Source organism: Zeus faber, assembly GCF_960531495.2.
Source record: "Zeus faber genome assembly, chromosome: 4".
Lineage (NCBI taxonomy): Eukaryota > Metazoa > Chordata > Actinopteri > Zeiformes > Zeidae > Zeus > Zeus faber.
The window spans coordinates 1,727,178-1,742,970 of NC_137191.1; the positions used below are offsets into that span (position 1 = coordinate 1,727,178).

Consider the following 15,793-nt stretch of genomic DNA (forward strand, 5'->3'; position numbering starts at 1 on the left):
ACCGTCTTCTTCGGTCCTTCTTCCCCAGGTATCTTTTGCCTCTGTGACTACAACAACAGCATCACGTGCAGCTGGAACGCATCAAAGCTCTCTGACCGCACAGACTTCAGCGGAGACACATTGTGCACCCTCTACGCCAACAAAAGGGTCAAATCACGCCGGTTAAAGTCGCAACAACTGCAAGAACTAACCAGGTACAAAAAGACGGACACGGGGGTGGAATTAAACTCAAGGGCTTTCCCTAAGTGCAAATATAAGGAATTTGCTGCTTACTTGCAAAATTCACTTTCGGGAGACTGTACCCTTTTGCTCAACAATTTCCACACAAATGCATGACTTTTTACTCCAGCTCATTGATTTGCAATGCCTGAAAGTACAATTTATTTTGAAGTAAAAGTGCTCTTCATGCTTCACCTGGTAGAACGAGTGTCACGAGAAAGTGTCATGAAAGTACTTTGAGGCGTGAAAGCTGTGAGATAAAAGTAACGGCTGTTTTCCTTCAGGAAATACTCCAAATCCTGCGACCTGAAGCCCCTTGATTCCTCCCAACCAGCTGTGAGGGAATGCTCCCTGCTCTTCAAGGACGATGCCTATGTAAGATCAGACGTTATTAAAAAAAAAAAACCTCCTCACAGGAATAAGTGCAAGTAGATGTATACTGTATTTCAGACAAAGATATGATCCTGGTTACCATGACCAGATCACTGTTCCAATTATCATTATTGAGTCTTCATCATATTTTTCAGTTATTTCGGAACAATGACGAATGGTCCATTCGAGTTCACTGTGAGCCTCTGGAGCACAGTGTGCTCAACGTAACCTTCAGGCTCGCCGACCACAGTGAGTAACCAAAGCAGATCCTTAAAGGGGCAATAGACAGCTTTTGCGCCACTGGTGCTAGGGCAACCAGACGGCTTTATGTTTTCCTCAGAGCACCGCAAGGAATGATCAACAACACTTTGGAAATAAGGGTGGAGGAAGAAACGGGTTCACTGAAGAGGTCAATTGAACTTGTCACAATTTTAGTACATTTTTTATTTCTTTTGTGCCATCATTGACATACAGTATATACATAGACGCCACATTGACCGCTGCGGCCCGTTGCTTATGACATGTCGACGTCACTGCCATGTTGGACGGGCAACGCTAGTGTAAAGTCTTTTTTTGGGGATAAAAAGCACTGTAACGTTTACATTTCTCGTCCGATTTCAATGAGAGTTTATGATCTACCATTTCCTCTAATGGCTGCTCATTGGTTGACCCACTTCCTGTGATGTATTGCTGTAAATCAACCATTTTCCCAGGAGTTGGTACCCGGTGGCAGTCTGAATGCATAGTGATATGGAGGCTTATAGGGAACCAATCCAAACAGCGATGGCGTCATTATTCTATCGCCATTGCTCTGTGCAATCAGTATTTACTTTGTAATGATGAATTAAAGTATAAAAAGTTGTCTATTGCTCCTTTAACGAGCAACAGAATGGGCTCAAGAATTTGGCAATGAACAATGGCACTTGGACAGTCAAATAAGTGTATTTGTGTGTGTGTGTGTGTGTGTGTGTGTGTGTGTGTGTGTGTGTGTGTGTGTGTGTGTGTGTGTGTGTGTGTGTGTGTGTGTGTGTGTGTGTGTGTGATATTGCAGTAAAGTTGAATCCCCCTGGAAGGCCACGCATCAACTTGATATTATATATTCTATTGATATTGAATATTCTAATCCATCTTGAGTGGAGGCGTGAAGCTCAGCCGTGGCAGGTGTGTGTGTGTGCGCCAGTGCCTGTGTGTGTTTCTGTTTGTACGTCCAAGTCAATGTTCAAGGAGTGAGAGTCACTTATGTTCTCTGCGATGAAGCGCCCTGAGCCTCACTCTTGCCATTTGTTTGCATCAAATCCAGGAAAATATTTTTTTTTTTCAATGAAACCGCTTTGGAAGTGTTATCAGAGCAGAGCATGATGGCTGGACTGCAGACATGGACGATGGGGCTGATGGCCGTGGCCTTAACCCTCGTTCTAACACGAGCAGTGGCAGCTTCCTCTGGTTCCTCTGACGCTGTGAGGAAGGAAACCTCACCCCGACCTCTCGGGGCAGAAGCTGGAACTCTTCAAGCAAACGTTCTACATGTACGAGGGGAGGGTTGATACAGGCCCCTACGTGATAGGACGGGTAGGTCCTGTTTTTTCACTGATTCCGAGTGCTACACTTTAGCTTCCATCTGATACAGATACTGATCCATTCCACTCAACAGTATAGACATTAGGGTCGTTACAACACCATGATTTGTGACATATAATCCATATTTACATACAACAGATTTTCCTTCATCAGTAACTTAAATATCTTAAATATCGCTGTTTCAGGAAATCAGCAAATCAAGTCACTTCTTAAATATCTGGGTATTAATATTCATTTACATATTCATCCATCCATTCATTCATAACCTTTATGTAGATATGTGGAGGTACATATGTCTCTTGGTGTAGGGTCTTTGTCGTTGAGCTTGTTAAACTAGTATCAGTTCAACACTAAATCTAATACGATTCTAAAATATACCATCAATTTAAATACGAGCCAAACCATGTGCTGTCAGAAAAGGAGGGACACCACACACCTTTATGTGTTTACCTGTTCTTCTACTTCATTTGTTTTATTTTTGTCAGTGTGGTGGAGGTGGTGGCTTGAGCAGCCACACCTGGGGTTAAAACCTCGTCCACACACTCAGTCAAGATGGGAGCCACTTGGGTGGTGAGACTGCCACAGAGACACAGGCGACGGGGGGTTGAAAACACCACTTTACTGTAGAGATGAGGCGAGATGGAATTAGCCAGGAGCAGATGGAACACGTCATGACTCAGGGCTCCATCCTGACTGAGTGTGTGGACGGAGTTTTAAACCTGGTGCTCGTCAGCATCAGGTGTGGCTGCTCAAGCCACCACATCCACCACAGTCATGTTGTTTTTTTATTGTTTATTTCACTAATTATTGTTGTTGTTGTTAAATATTGTTCCCTCTTCATCGGTGTTGTTACTACTCTTTATTATTATTATTTTTTCATTATTGTCTTAATGTGTTTTCCTTGTGTAACAAAATAATTATGTCTTGTTATGCTTTGATAATGTGAGAGAGACAGACAGACAGGCAGACAGACAGACAGACAGAGAGAGAGGAGAGAGACAGACAGAGAGAGGGAGGAGAGAGAGACCGACAGAGAGAGAGAGAGAGGAGAGAGACAGACAGAGAGAGAGAGAGGAGAGAGACCGACAGAGAGAGAGAGGGGAGAGAGGCAGGGAGAAGGGAGAGAGAGATAGAGAGACAGAGAGACAGACAGGGAGACAGACAGACAGAGAGCGCTACAAGGGGTGAACTCTTCAGCTGCTTTTTCTTTCTTTCTCTTTTTCTTTCTTGGAAGCCTTCAACTCTTCACTATTTATTTCTATACACGTCATAGAGTCTCTTTCCCTCCTTCATTGTTTATATTGATTTTTGAAACGTTGGCCCTTACTCCCCAAAATCTTCTCCCTCCAAACTTCCCCAAACAAAGCAAAAAGCAAACTTACAATCCTAGTGTCTGTACAGACCATGTGTCTGTGCTTTTATTTGAATAGATCATTGACCACACGCACTCACTCCCTCCCCACCCACACCATCCATCAGATGCTGTCTCCACTGTGTGTGTGTGTGTGTGTGTGTGTGTGTGTGTGTGTGTGTGTGTGTGTGTGTGTGTGTGTGTGTGTGTGTGTGTGTGTGTGTGTGTGTGTGTGTGTGTGTGTGTTAGTTCCAGTTAGCAGGTAAAATATTCCTCTCTTTCTTATTTTCTAAATCCATTTTCATTTTCTTTTGGGGAGATGTTTCATATTAAGAATGTTAAAATGAATAAAGAATATTTATTGTCATGATGAAAACAGCCTGGCAGCCTACCTGTCAAGCTGTGGATTTCAAAGGCAGAGATCTCTCCCTCTGGCCTCAGAGAGTACTGTAGGTTTCCCTGAGGTTCTTCAGGGTCGTCAGCATCTGTGGCTGTCACTGCAACCACTTCAGATCCTGTTTTGGGAGAATTAAACAGTCAGGAAGAATTCAGTCACAGGACCGCTCCACCTGAATGTGGACAAGACACTGTGGAAAACTCCACCCAAGAGGATCCAGGAAAACATGTCAGCAAGAAAAGATCTGTATTTAATTGCATCGTTGGAAATAAAGGGGAAACAACAGAATCTTTAAAGGAAACTTTCCTATAATTCAAGATGATGAACGGCCTCCATATTGTGTTATTAATGTAAAGACATTTCAGAGCTTTAACACCTCACATGGAGGTGACTGAGCTTAACTGTTGTAGGAGAAATGCTTCATGGTTACATTCAATTGGCTATGGTTGGACTTTGAGTCTTTATGTGGAATAGGACAAATGAGCGAGCCAGCAGCGTTGCTGGTTAACAGCATGCTCACCAAGTGTAGACCTCTTCTTGATGGATCCACTGTATGTTGTTGGGAAGATGGGGACACTGCCGCTGGACAACACCAGGACAACTAACTCCGTAGAGTCCACCAGCGTGTTATCCCCGTCATACATCAGAGTCTTCAGGAGGTAGAAGCTCTTCTCCTTTTGGTTCAGAGTCTTGTGGACAAACAAACGTCCTTCGTCGTCCACAGTGAAGATGGAGTTGGCACCCTCACCTTCAAGGTGATATCTCTTCACCTTCTGGAGCCAGTCCTGCCAGATCTGTACAAAAAGAAAAATAATATGTCTCACTAGTTTTCTTTTCAATTATTGAATTTTATTTTCAATTCTATAAAAAGATTTTAGTATTTATATCAAACCTTCACGACGTAAACTTACTATAAATGATGGGTTGGGTCACATTTCACAAACCACATTTCAACAATAAAATCTGAGGAATCTCCACAATCTCAAGAATAAAGGTCAGTGAACAACTGGGATGACTGCAACACTCATCTCTGATGTCCTGATATTTGTGGCAGCTTGTGAGGAAGTGCCTCCTCGGCTGCAGTGGGAGCACAGCCTGGCTCTCTGGGTTGCCAGGTCTGACGGTGGCGGCCCTTTTCCACGGCCAGACTGTGTTCACTGAGTCTGTACATCTTCAAGATTTATCTTATTTACCGTGGTCAAATATTCTGCCGTGGTGTACTGTGTGTTTAGGGCCAAATAGCATTGAAGCTTATTTTGGCTTTTCCGTAGTTTCTTTCCAATATGTTTTATATTTCACTTTGTGTTGATTGATGCTCTTCTCATATTGTGCTGTATTGCTGTTCAGTTCGGTGTTACTGTATTTCTGTGCAGTACTGTTGTATCCTGTACTGTATACCTCCACACACACTATATTCACATGCACTTTACTGCACATATCTGTATATACAAATAACCTATCCCATATACATAACTCTATTCCCTTCACTTATATAATGTACCACCACTCTGCTTTACCTTTTTGAGTCCTATTTTATATTATTCTATTCACTAACTGCATTATGTTTTAGGAATGTACTTTCAGTTAGTCAGTTAGCTAGAAATTAGGTTAGCTATTATGTTTGGTTTTAGAACTTATTGTGCATAATCTCCGGGTGATTAGCAAAAACATTTCACTGCATATATGTATCAAAGTATGTTTATGTGACAAAATAAAACCTCTTGAATCTTGAATCTTCTCTATGTTCATCTTTTTGTTTTAGGGCTTTATAATGATAGGAGAGGGGGTTGTGAGTTTTTCGGTGTTTTTAGAATTGAATTGCTCTTTTCAATATAAATCTTTAGTGGGTATGGGCCTAATTCTTCCCTGCATGTGTTGTTTGGGGTTTTCCTCTGGACATGGAGGATGCTCTTACAGAATTCTGCATGCAGTGTTTCTATTTGGTGTTTGTCCCATTTTACAAAATGTGGGTTTGAAGGAGTCTCTCTCTCTCCAGGTGTAATCACATCCAGGTCTGATTCCCTGGACCGTGAAACCAGGAGCCAGTATGTGCTGGTGGTCCAGGCCCAGGACTTGCTTGGCCTCCCCGCAGGCCACACGGCCACCACCTCGGTCACCATCACCATCATTGACATCAACGACAACATCGCCTCCTTCACCAGACGTAAGGACTAGAGTACAAACTGAACATGACTTCATGGTATTCAATAAAGACCATTTGAGAAGTGGATTCAGGGCCGTCCAGGGACAGTATTAATAATATTGGAACTGAGGTGTTTGTGCTGCACTTTCTATTTCTACTTTAACACAACGTATTGATTTAAGTGAAACAAGCCAATTTAATTATGCTTATTCTTATTTATATAATATTAAACACATATTCATATATGTGACAACTATAAGGTGTTTAAATGAAAATTCTACTTCAAACTTCAAACAGAGACGTATGAGTTTCAGGTCCCAGAAAACCAGAAGCTGAATGAGACGATAGGTACTCTGACGCTGGAGGACAGAGACCAGATCCAGAACAAAGACCCCGTCTTCACCATCACGCCGCCCTTTAACAACATGTTTCAAGTCAAACTCAGCCCAGTCAAAGATGGGGACCTCATGCTCAGACAGGTGAGGTCAGCGGCAGGGAAGCTCAAAGCCATGAGGGCTGTCTTTGGATAGGGATGAAAGAATGAGATCAAGATGGAACCAACACATATTTGTTTAAATATAAGCAGCAACATCCACCTGTAGGAACTCTTTCTTCAAACCTTCTTTACCTGCTGGTATCTCCCCCACAACCAGTCCATAGGGCATCCTGGATTTCTATTGGTCCATTAGAAAAGTGAGGTTTCTGATAATGTACAAGAATTTGGGAAAGTTATCGAAAGCTTTCTCAGCCTATCAGCATCAGTTTCGCATTAAAAATGATGAAATAACCTCCAAGTGGTGCTGTTTTTTTGGAGGGTTACAGTCATCTATTTATGATCCCCACCCTCCCACTCAAGGTCCTGGACTATGAGACAAGGAGCAGCTACAGTTTCACTGTGCATGTGTGGGAGAACAACCTGGAGACCCCTGCTGATAATGCAGACACTGCCATCACCAGCGCCCAGGTGAGCTATCACAGGAATACAAACACATGTAAAGTCAATGTTATTTCTACAGGTACAGTCTCAAATGGTTTTCCAGGCCCACATTCAAAAGACAATTTGACTCACACTGGTTTTCAGCCTTTAAAAATAAGAACAGTTTCCAGTCTGTGTCTTCTCAACAGACATGTATTTACAATGTTGAAAACTTGTTGTAACTGAATTCTCTGCTGTTTTGAGACTGTGCCCATTTCATTTTTCTCTTGGTAGAGATGATGCTATAGGGGCGTGGTCTCCAGCTCTGTGCTATACCATTATCTTCACTGTGGTGATGCTCTTAGTCCTGGTCAGTGGAATCAAGGTGAAGATGGCTGTGTGTGTTTACAATAACAGGAAACGGTCATCGCCACTTTGTTGTCAACTGCAAACTAATAATTATGGAGAGTAGTTTGTTGACAAAAGTAAATCTCAACCGTTGGTGAGGTCACTGGAATGAGGTCTTGCAGTATAGAATTTGGAGCGTTGGTATTAGATACGGTCAATGGACGGCATCTGATATTACACTCTTTCTAGTCGATGGGACCAAAGTGCTTCACTAATTTGTCTAACCACACCTGATATGTGTGACGTAGTATGTACGTGTGTATTGGTAAGAATAGCTCTTCTGCAAAATCTCTCGTGAAATCAGGAGTGAAGTGTCGGATTGAAGATATTCTTCACATCCCTGTTCAATCATTAGTCTATTTGTGGTTGATAGCACTGAATCAACCTTAAAAGAGAAAATCATTCCCAACCTGCTATAGAGGAGCAGCTCATTGGCTGTAGACTGTGCTCACACAGGGACAGCTCTCAAGGTTTGATAAAACAAGCATAATGGAACAAAACATGCAAACTAAGTCAGCCAATCCTAAAAAATGTGATTCTAGGATTAAAGAATTAAGTGTTTGAGTGGTATTGAACCGACTCAATTTGACAGGTGAACATCAAGGTAATAGATGTGGACGAGCCCCCCATGTTTACCAGGCCTATCTACAAGTTTAGCGTGATGGAGGAAACCATGGAAACCAACATAGGGGCCATGAGGGCCAAAGATCCTGACAAGGCCAGTAAGAGCATAAGGTAGGACACACATTATATAGTATTTATATATAAATATATTCTACACTTGAAATTATAGAGAGAAAGTTATTAATTAGTTGTAATCCCTCCTCCTCCTCTAGGTATTCAATAGAAGACAAGGACTGTCCGATTGGAGTGAACCCCATCACAGGTCAGCTGTTCACTCTGAGGAAGCTGGACAGAAAGCTGGAGGCCACACACATCTTCCAAGTCAGAGCTCAGGAGGAGCCAGACGGTACACACACACACACACACACACACACACACACACACACACACACACACACACACACACACACACACACACACACACACACACACACACACACACATGTTCAGTAAGTATTACAGTTTTCCTGGTTCTGTGAAACGCAGCACAAGTTACAAAAAGCAGCCTTCTGCTTGATGACTATAAGTCACCGTTTGTCATTGGTATAAGTCACCGTGATGCTTGTGGTAATACAACTCTACTCTCAGAGGCTGATATATGATGTCTCAGTGTCGGTTACTTAGACTGTGATAGGAGGTCTGTACGGTGCTGTAATGGGGTCCACTCTGTTCTCCCCTCGCTGTGGGCCGGCCGCTGTCCAGGGCCATGGGACTTGGTCAGGTTGCTCGCGGGTTGTGTCGTGTATTTTTAGCTATTCCAATTTGTAGAGGTTCTATAAAACACGTCTTTCTAATGAAACAAGTTACAAAATTCCCAATTCGTCAATTATAAATATTTGACCAGCAAACATGCAGGGTTGTTTAAAAGACAGGAGGATTGCACTGTGTAGACAGCATCCTGGTTGCTCCATGAGATGAGCAACCAGGAGACGAGTGACGGGGGGGAGCCCATGCTGTGTTCAAGTCAATTCGGCAAATCGTTGTGTATCAGAGAACTTGGGAAACTGTAAAACACACCCAACATGACTGAACTGGACCCTGTGTCCTGCTGCCTGCAGCTATTTTTATTATTTATAATCTCCTTGGCATTTTTCCGGCTAAAAGTGTCTGGAATATGACAACCGCAGGACCCATGGACATGGTTGAGGTCTCGTTAGAACTGGGACATCGCAGATATCTCGTGGTTCAAGTTTCATGCACACGATCACATGCAGAGCAGCAATTAATGAAAAAAAGATGAAATTTGACCAGAAGTAACCGAACGTTCGCGCATCACAAACTTCAAGTCGGGTGGTGGAGCGAGATGAGTTTGTGGAGTGGATTTGTGACATCATCATCCAATTCATAATTGAATGTGCAGGTTGTGGTTACTAGCACACATCATGTGTGTTTGTAGTGACTACAAACTCATACCCAGTCACTACATAGTCACTACACTGTGTGACTACAAAGTGACCAAATCCACGCCGCACACAGGACACGGTCCAACTGGACATTCTCAATGGGAATCTGTACGTTCATAGTAAATAATATGATGACATCACAAAGCGTCTTACTGTAAATCTCATCTTGCTCATTTTAGAAAGAGATGTTTGACCTGTCAGTTAACCAAGACTAACTTAATATTTTCGGTTCAAAGTTGTTCCACTTTGGACTAATATTTATTGGGATGTGGATCGATGAAATATGGTTGAAATTTAAACCAGGAGATCATTTTAACATAGCAGTTTAAACGACACCTCAACCGTGTTTGTAGCTTATGCTGAAGTATGTGTTCCAGATAGTTTAGAATAATAAAACTCCGAATGTGGATGGATTTGAATGAAATTTCAACCACAATGTCTTTGTGACAGCACGGTTCAATTGTTTGCTTCGATTGTTATTATAAAAAGGTATAAAAACGGAGCGGTTGCATTTGTTGCATAGATGCCCATTGTGTCAAAGTGTTTTTTGCCCCTTTCCCACATGGGATGAAAGTCCTTAATCCACCGGCAATGTGAGCTGAATCCAAATGAAACACAAATAGTGTGTTTTTACAAATGAGCGGGTGGACAGGGGTGAGAGTTTAGGACGGGTTGAAAATGATCCCACTGATTTCATAACGTTGGCTTTGGGTTATTGCGTCCGGGGACGGGGGCCCTGTCAGCGGATGGAAGCAAGACCGTGCGGGAGGACCGTGGAGACGGGGAGTGAAGCGCTGGTCTAAAAACGATTCTGCTGCCTTGTCTCGAGTGATATTACCTCTCGTGCGAGCATTATGTTATGTATCCGTAACAGTCATCTACGTGGGAACAAACTTCATACGGAACTTTTCTGTAAAGGAGGCCGATGTGGGAATGACTACCTACTGCCTCGGCCGGATCATTGTTTATCCAGCCATGTTACAGATTCCATGTGGGAAAGGGGCTTTAGACTGTGTGACAATCCATGTGATGGTTCCTCCTCTTCAGGGTTGGAGTCCTTTGTCAAGGTAAACATTCTGGTTCAGGACGTCAATGATAACGCACCAGAACTCGTTTGGGACGAGGTCTTTGTCTGTGAGAATGACACGGCGGGAACGGTAAGATATGCATGATGTCACTAAGCAAGAGGCCTGGCTAGTCAGGTGTTGCTGTCTTTTCTTACAGTGTCTTGCATTTTGTCCCAACCTGGTTTTAAAACCTTTCATTTTACATCACTGCTGTCACATGGCAACATGGCAGCATGTTCAGGGACAGTAACTTGGATCATAGTGGAGTCAATGCAGGTTGCCTGATTTCGACTTCCTAGAAAATGTAGATACATAGATAGATGCTTTTTTGAAACCGAGTCTGTCTCTGCTTCTCAGGTAATCGGAAGGTTAAACGCCACTGACAAAGATGACCAGATTCCATTCTTTAGTTTCTCCCTCGTTCAACCTTCAACCACCTTCTCCATCACAACCAGTAAGTCCCTGTGGCGATTGGACAAATAGTTTATTCATCATTTGTTTTCCTTCAACACAGTAGAGAATGAAAGAAAGAAAGAAAGAAAGAAAGAAAGAAAGAAAGAAAGAAAGGCTTATGAATACATAAAATCTGTTAATTAACAAACCCTTTGAAAAAAAATAGTCTCATAACAAGGAAGCAGTTTCCTAATCTCAAATGATGACTTGGACAACTTCCAGTCTGGATTTTGGCCACACCACAGCACTGAGACAGCTCTTATTAAGGTTCTTAATCACATTCGTCTAAATCAGGAGTGTCTAAACCTTTTCCACGAGGGCAAGAAAAGGGAAATATGAAACCACCTGGGGGCCGCACTAAAAGTTATATCTACATTTTAAATTAAAATACATATATGATATAAGATGTCTATCTAATCATATTAACTAAACATTCAGAATCACCACAAAAACATCAACATGAGTGACCTGGATAAAGTAACCAACACAGTGCTACTCAAAGTGCAGGGCTCTTTCAAAAGCTTATATTCTGTCAGACTCAGAACTTCTCACAGTTTTACATTTATTATTATTACTAGAAAAAACAATTGTACTACGTCTGCTACGTCTCGCTGGGATAAATTGGTGACAATGCATCCCAGTAATCACATCTTTTTAAATTAGAACATTTTTATATATTTGACATTTTTGTCTTTATTTAAAAGCACAGTGTGGATTTACAGAAGAAGGGACAATGTGTTTTTCTAATTGGCGTGTACATTTCGGTACAGTACATTTCAGTCCTTGGGCCTTTTCTATTCAACCTTTACATGCAGCCATTAACCCCCTGGGGTGTGGGGGTAGGGGGGTTTGAGCAGCCACCTATCTTGGGTCTAGGTCATTGGGTCAAGGATCAGTGTGGCTGTTCGCCTGTTACTCGTCAGAGTAATCAACGAGCAAGAGGTAAAACCCCCTTTTCCTCAGACACACAGGAGAGGAACCTTTATCATGATATGTTGTCCATCTGCTCCAGGTGTGTTCCATGTTGCCCACTCGGTACAATAAACTGGTGTGTTTATTAGGAGGGCCGTTATGAGTGATGTTTAAATTGTGATCTATTTCAGAGAAACCAGACAACACAGCAGAGATCAGATTGAAGCACGGCCATTTCAGCCTGGATGACCCTACAGACTACATGCTGGAGGTGCGAGTTGAAGATGGAGGACGCCCCCCTCTGAGCAGTGTTGTTCAAGTGCCCATCAAGGTGTGTGTGTGTGTGTGTGTGTGTGTGTGTGTGTGTCATTTGTCTATGCAGCTTCACTCTGGCACTCTGCCAGTGTTTCCCCACCTCTACAATGACACGACACACCACTATCCCTTTAACCACTAAACATGTAAGAAGCATGTACAACTGCTTATTATTCAGGCCTAATAGTGATGCAAGCCTCACGAACGATTCGTTTGTAGGAAACATAAACCACTTGGAGTTGGAAGTCACTCTGGAAAGAGCGGACGAGAGATTGAATGTTCTACTCAAACTGAAAATAATGACTGAGGACTAAACTAATGTCCAAGGCGAAAAGGGCCCAGGAATTTGTCACAATTCATATTGAATGTGACTGATACTCTTTGCATTAAACCAAAATAAATAGTTTTGACAGAATTGAAAAGAAAATCAAAGTCTTGTGACCCCGTCGTTCTGACTGGACGATGTTGGATCTCACAACAGCGTAGTTAAGTACACGTACAAACCTCCGTAGAGTTGACTCCCCATGGGATTAAAAATGTTATAAAATGATTGCTGTTCCTGCTGCGTTTGTGCCGTAAAAATGACAATTTATGTCGCTATGTTTTTTGATATATTGAACATTTCATGTTCGTTATGTAATGTAACTGTTTTGATTAATTGAAGCTTGGAAATTGAAATAATTTCTATCATCAAAAAACTAGTTTACAAGTTAAATAAACCAGTTACATTGATTGATTGAAATATCAACTGGTGTCATTCTTCAGGTATGTCGGTGTGACGACAAGCGGATCCACGAGGAATGTAAAGTCACCTCGAAGATTGGAGTTGGTGTCATTGTGCTACCTGCCGTACTGGTCTGTCATTTGGCCATACTGGGTGGGTAACACATACACTTAAGACTGTTTGGGACATTGCACACATCACAGAGAAGTCACACAGAACCACGTTGAAGCCTTAAGCAGTCATGGCTAAGAAAACAACTGAAAGACCTCTGCCCACAATAAACATTGGAAATATTAGAAACAACAAATATTGTAAATTGCAAGCAAATAAGATGGCGGATGTTCAGAAGATGCCTCGCAGCAAGAGGGTTCCCGGTTCGAACCCGGGTTGGGGCCTTTCTGTGTGGAGTTTGCATGTTCTCCCTGTGCCTGCGTGGGTTTTCTCCGGGTACTCCGGTTTCCTCCCACATTCCAAAGACATGCAGGTTAGGTTAATCGGTGACTCTAAAATTGACTGTAGGTGTGAATGTGAGCGTGCATAGTGGTTTGTCTCTGTATGTCGGCCCTGGGATAGATCTGTCCAGGGTGTACCCTGCCTCTCGCCCAATGACAGCTGGGATTGGCTCCAGCCCCCCCCGCGACCCCACGAGGATAAGCAGTATAGATGATGGATGGATGTTCAGAAGATGTTCAGAAGGAAAAGGACACAACCAATAATAAATGCTAGAAATGTTTGTGAGTTTAAAGCAGTAAATGTAGAACAAGCACTAAACTCCATTTCTATGTTGCAGTTGCCACAATGCACCGAGACTATTAAGTGAAAGATCATCTCTTATGAACAATAACTGCTGAGCGGTCCTTTGACGGAGGCAGTAAATCGATCCTGAATTGCTCCACCTTGAGAAAACACATTTTGACAAGCTCCACCACAAAGTCTATGAGCACATTCAGAAGAATTCAGCGTCTTTGTACCTGAGTATATCTTATAGAGTGTCAATGCATGAATGTCAAGATGAGACTGTGCTAGAAAAAATACATCTCTCCTCTCACTCTCCTGTCACAGGGATGATCGTGATGTGGAGGTGCTACCTGAACTTTAAGTCCCTGACCAGGATGAACCACTACTGGGAGGATGGAGGAGAGATGAATAGCTGGAGGTGGAGAGATGAGCAGCTGTCAGCAGGTGGTGGACAACCAAGAGGATGGAGGAGAGATGGACATGGACAGGCATGTGGATGATGGAGGTAATGACCTGCTTATAGGAATGTCTTTATCTAGTGATGAGCACCGATACAGACCCTGGTGTTAGTAATTGGTCCAGTGTACCATAGTATATTCTCAATACAAAAATCCTAAATATGTCAGACAGTACAGGAAAGCAGCTTGATATTCTAGTTATGGGATGCAAAGAAGCATGATCTCAACCCAACACATTGATCTACTCTTGGAAGGATTGTCCGGTGTTTATTCAGAGCAACCTTGTGGTATTAGATGCTGTTAAAATACAGATTATATTCAAATGCCATTCGAAGGTGAGGCACTTGCTTTTTTAGTTCAACTCGTTAAAAAACCTCCAAAGAAAACAATTAGATGTCATCAACCAGGATCATTACTCTTCCACCTCTAGATGCTCTGCCAATCATTTGTTCTTCTCTTTCTCTCTTCTAGAGGCGGCCTCTCCATCCAGACCTTGACTCCCCACGACAGCTCCCTGCTCCGCCACCCAGACCACAGCCTGCACCACCTGTCGCACCCCGACTGCGATGCAGACTTGGCCGTGATGATCAAGGTAGAGAAGGACAAGGTTGACCACGAGGTGGATTTCAGCTTCCTGAAGGAGTGCGAGCCAAAGTTTAGAAACTTGGCCGAGATGTACATGTACGCATCGGACGAATCAGACTAGTTTCCAAACTGAGGCTACACAGGTTACAGGAGGCCGACTTGACACACGTACACACATACACACACAAACCCACACATACTGAAATGGACACACTGCCCAAAAGCATTCGTACATAAAAATAATGTTAATTTGCAAAATCACATCTCACACCAAAAACACACACATGCACAAAACAAAGACAACTACACTGGATGAACCACACACACAAATTGGAGCCATATCACATTTTGCCACATCACAGCACTTCTACAGTACATCACATAATATGCACTGAAATGTAATGACACGCGGTGATTGTGACAAATAACTAATTCAATCTTGAATCTTCTTCATGAAATTCCTTGAAGCCAGGGGTGAGCAAAGCTTTTTGTCAAAGATTGAACAACTAACAATTTTCACATTTGTTTTATCACAAACATGTTTTAACAGTCGTGCATATGAAGCTCATTAATTCCATTAACCAGTTCACGCATTCCAACAAATGTATTCAAATTGCACATTTACCTTATCTTTTAGTTTGTTTTTAGATTTTCATATTAAATGAGGTTAATCACAGTTTTATGACGTGTAAAATGCAGAATGGGATGTTGAAGGTGTTCAGGGTTGATCTCAGAGCACAAGTGCTCAACACGGTTCTTTTCACACCCAACACCTTCAAGTGATAATCTGAGATGGGTGCAGCCGACGAGGCCTGTTTGCAATCCAACCCATTATCTCTGTCATATTATGTTTTATCTTTCTATTATTTGCTTTCATATTTAAAGTGTGGTTATTCCTTATGTAAATCACTTTGAATTGCCCCTGTGTGTGAAATGTGCTTTACAGATAAGCTCGCCTTGCCTGATTTTCTTTTTATATCTTACAACTGGCTGTGTGGTATTGAAAGCCTGTATAACTTTTTTTTCCTTCTATATTTTGTGGAAGAAGCTTAATTGTGATATTTGATTTCAAGTGTTGTTCTGTAAATGTGAGGCAGGAGAAGGTCTTACATCGCTGATCAAGGGGCTAC

The 15,793-nt window shown here is 42.4% G+C and overlaps 1 protein-coding gene across 1 annotated transcript; it reads left to right on the forward strand.

Annotated features, from left to right (window-relative positions):
• Positions 1-2,840: 2,840 nt before the first annotated feature.
• On the forward strand, positions 2,841-15,168 carry LOC307229005 (cadherin-5-like; the record flags this gene model as incomplete). Its single annotated transcript, XM_079998877.1, has 12 exons — positions 2,841-2,908; positions 5,930-6,081; positions 6,358-6,539; positions 6,917-7,024; positions 7,977-8,119; positions 8,221-8,354; positions 10,459-10,568; positions 10,836-10,932; positions 12,035-12,174; positions 12,924-13,035; positions 13,945-14,125; positions 14,550-15,168. 11 exons carry the CDS (start codon positions 2,841-2,843, stop codon positions 14,118-14,120), a joined length of 1,422 nt encoding a protein of 473 aa, XP_079855003.1. The 3' UTR covers positions 14,121-14,125; positions 14,550-15,168.
• Between the last annotated feature and the right edge of the window lie 625 nt (positions 15,169-15,793).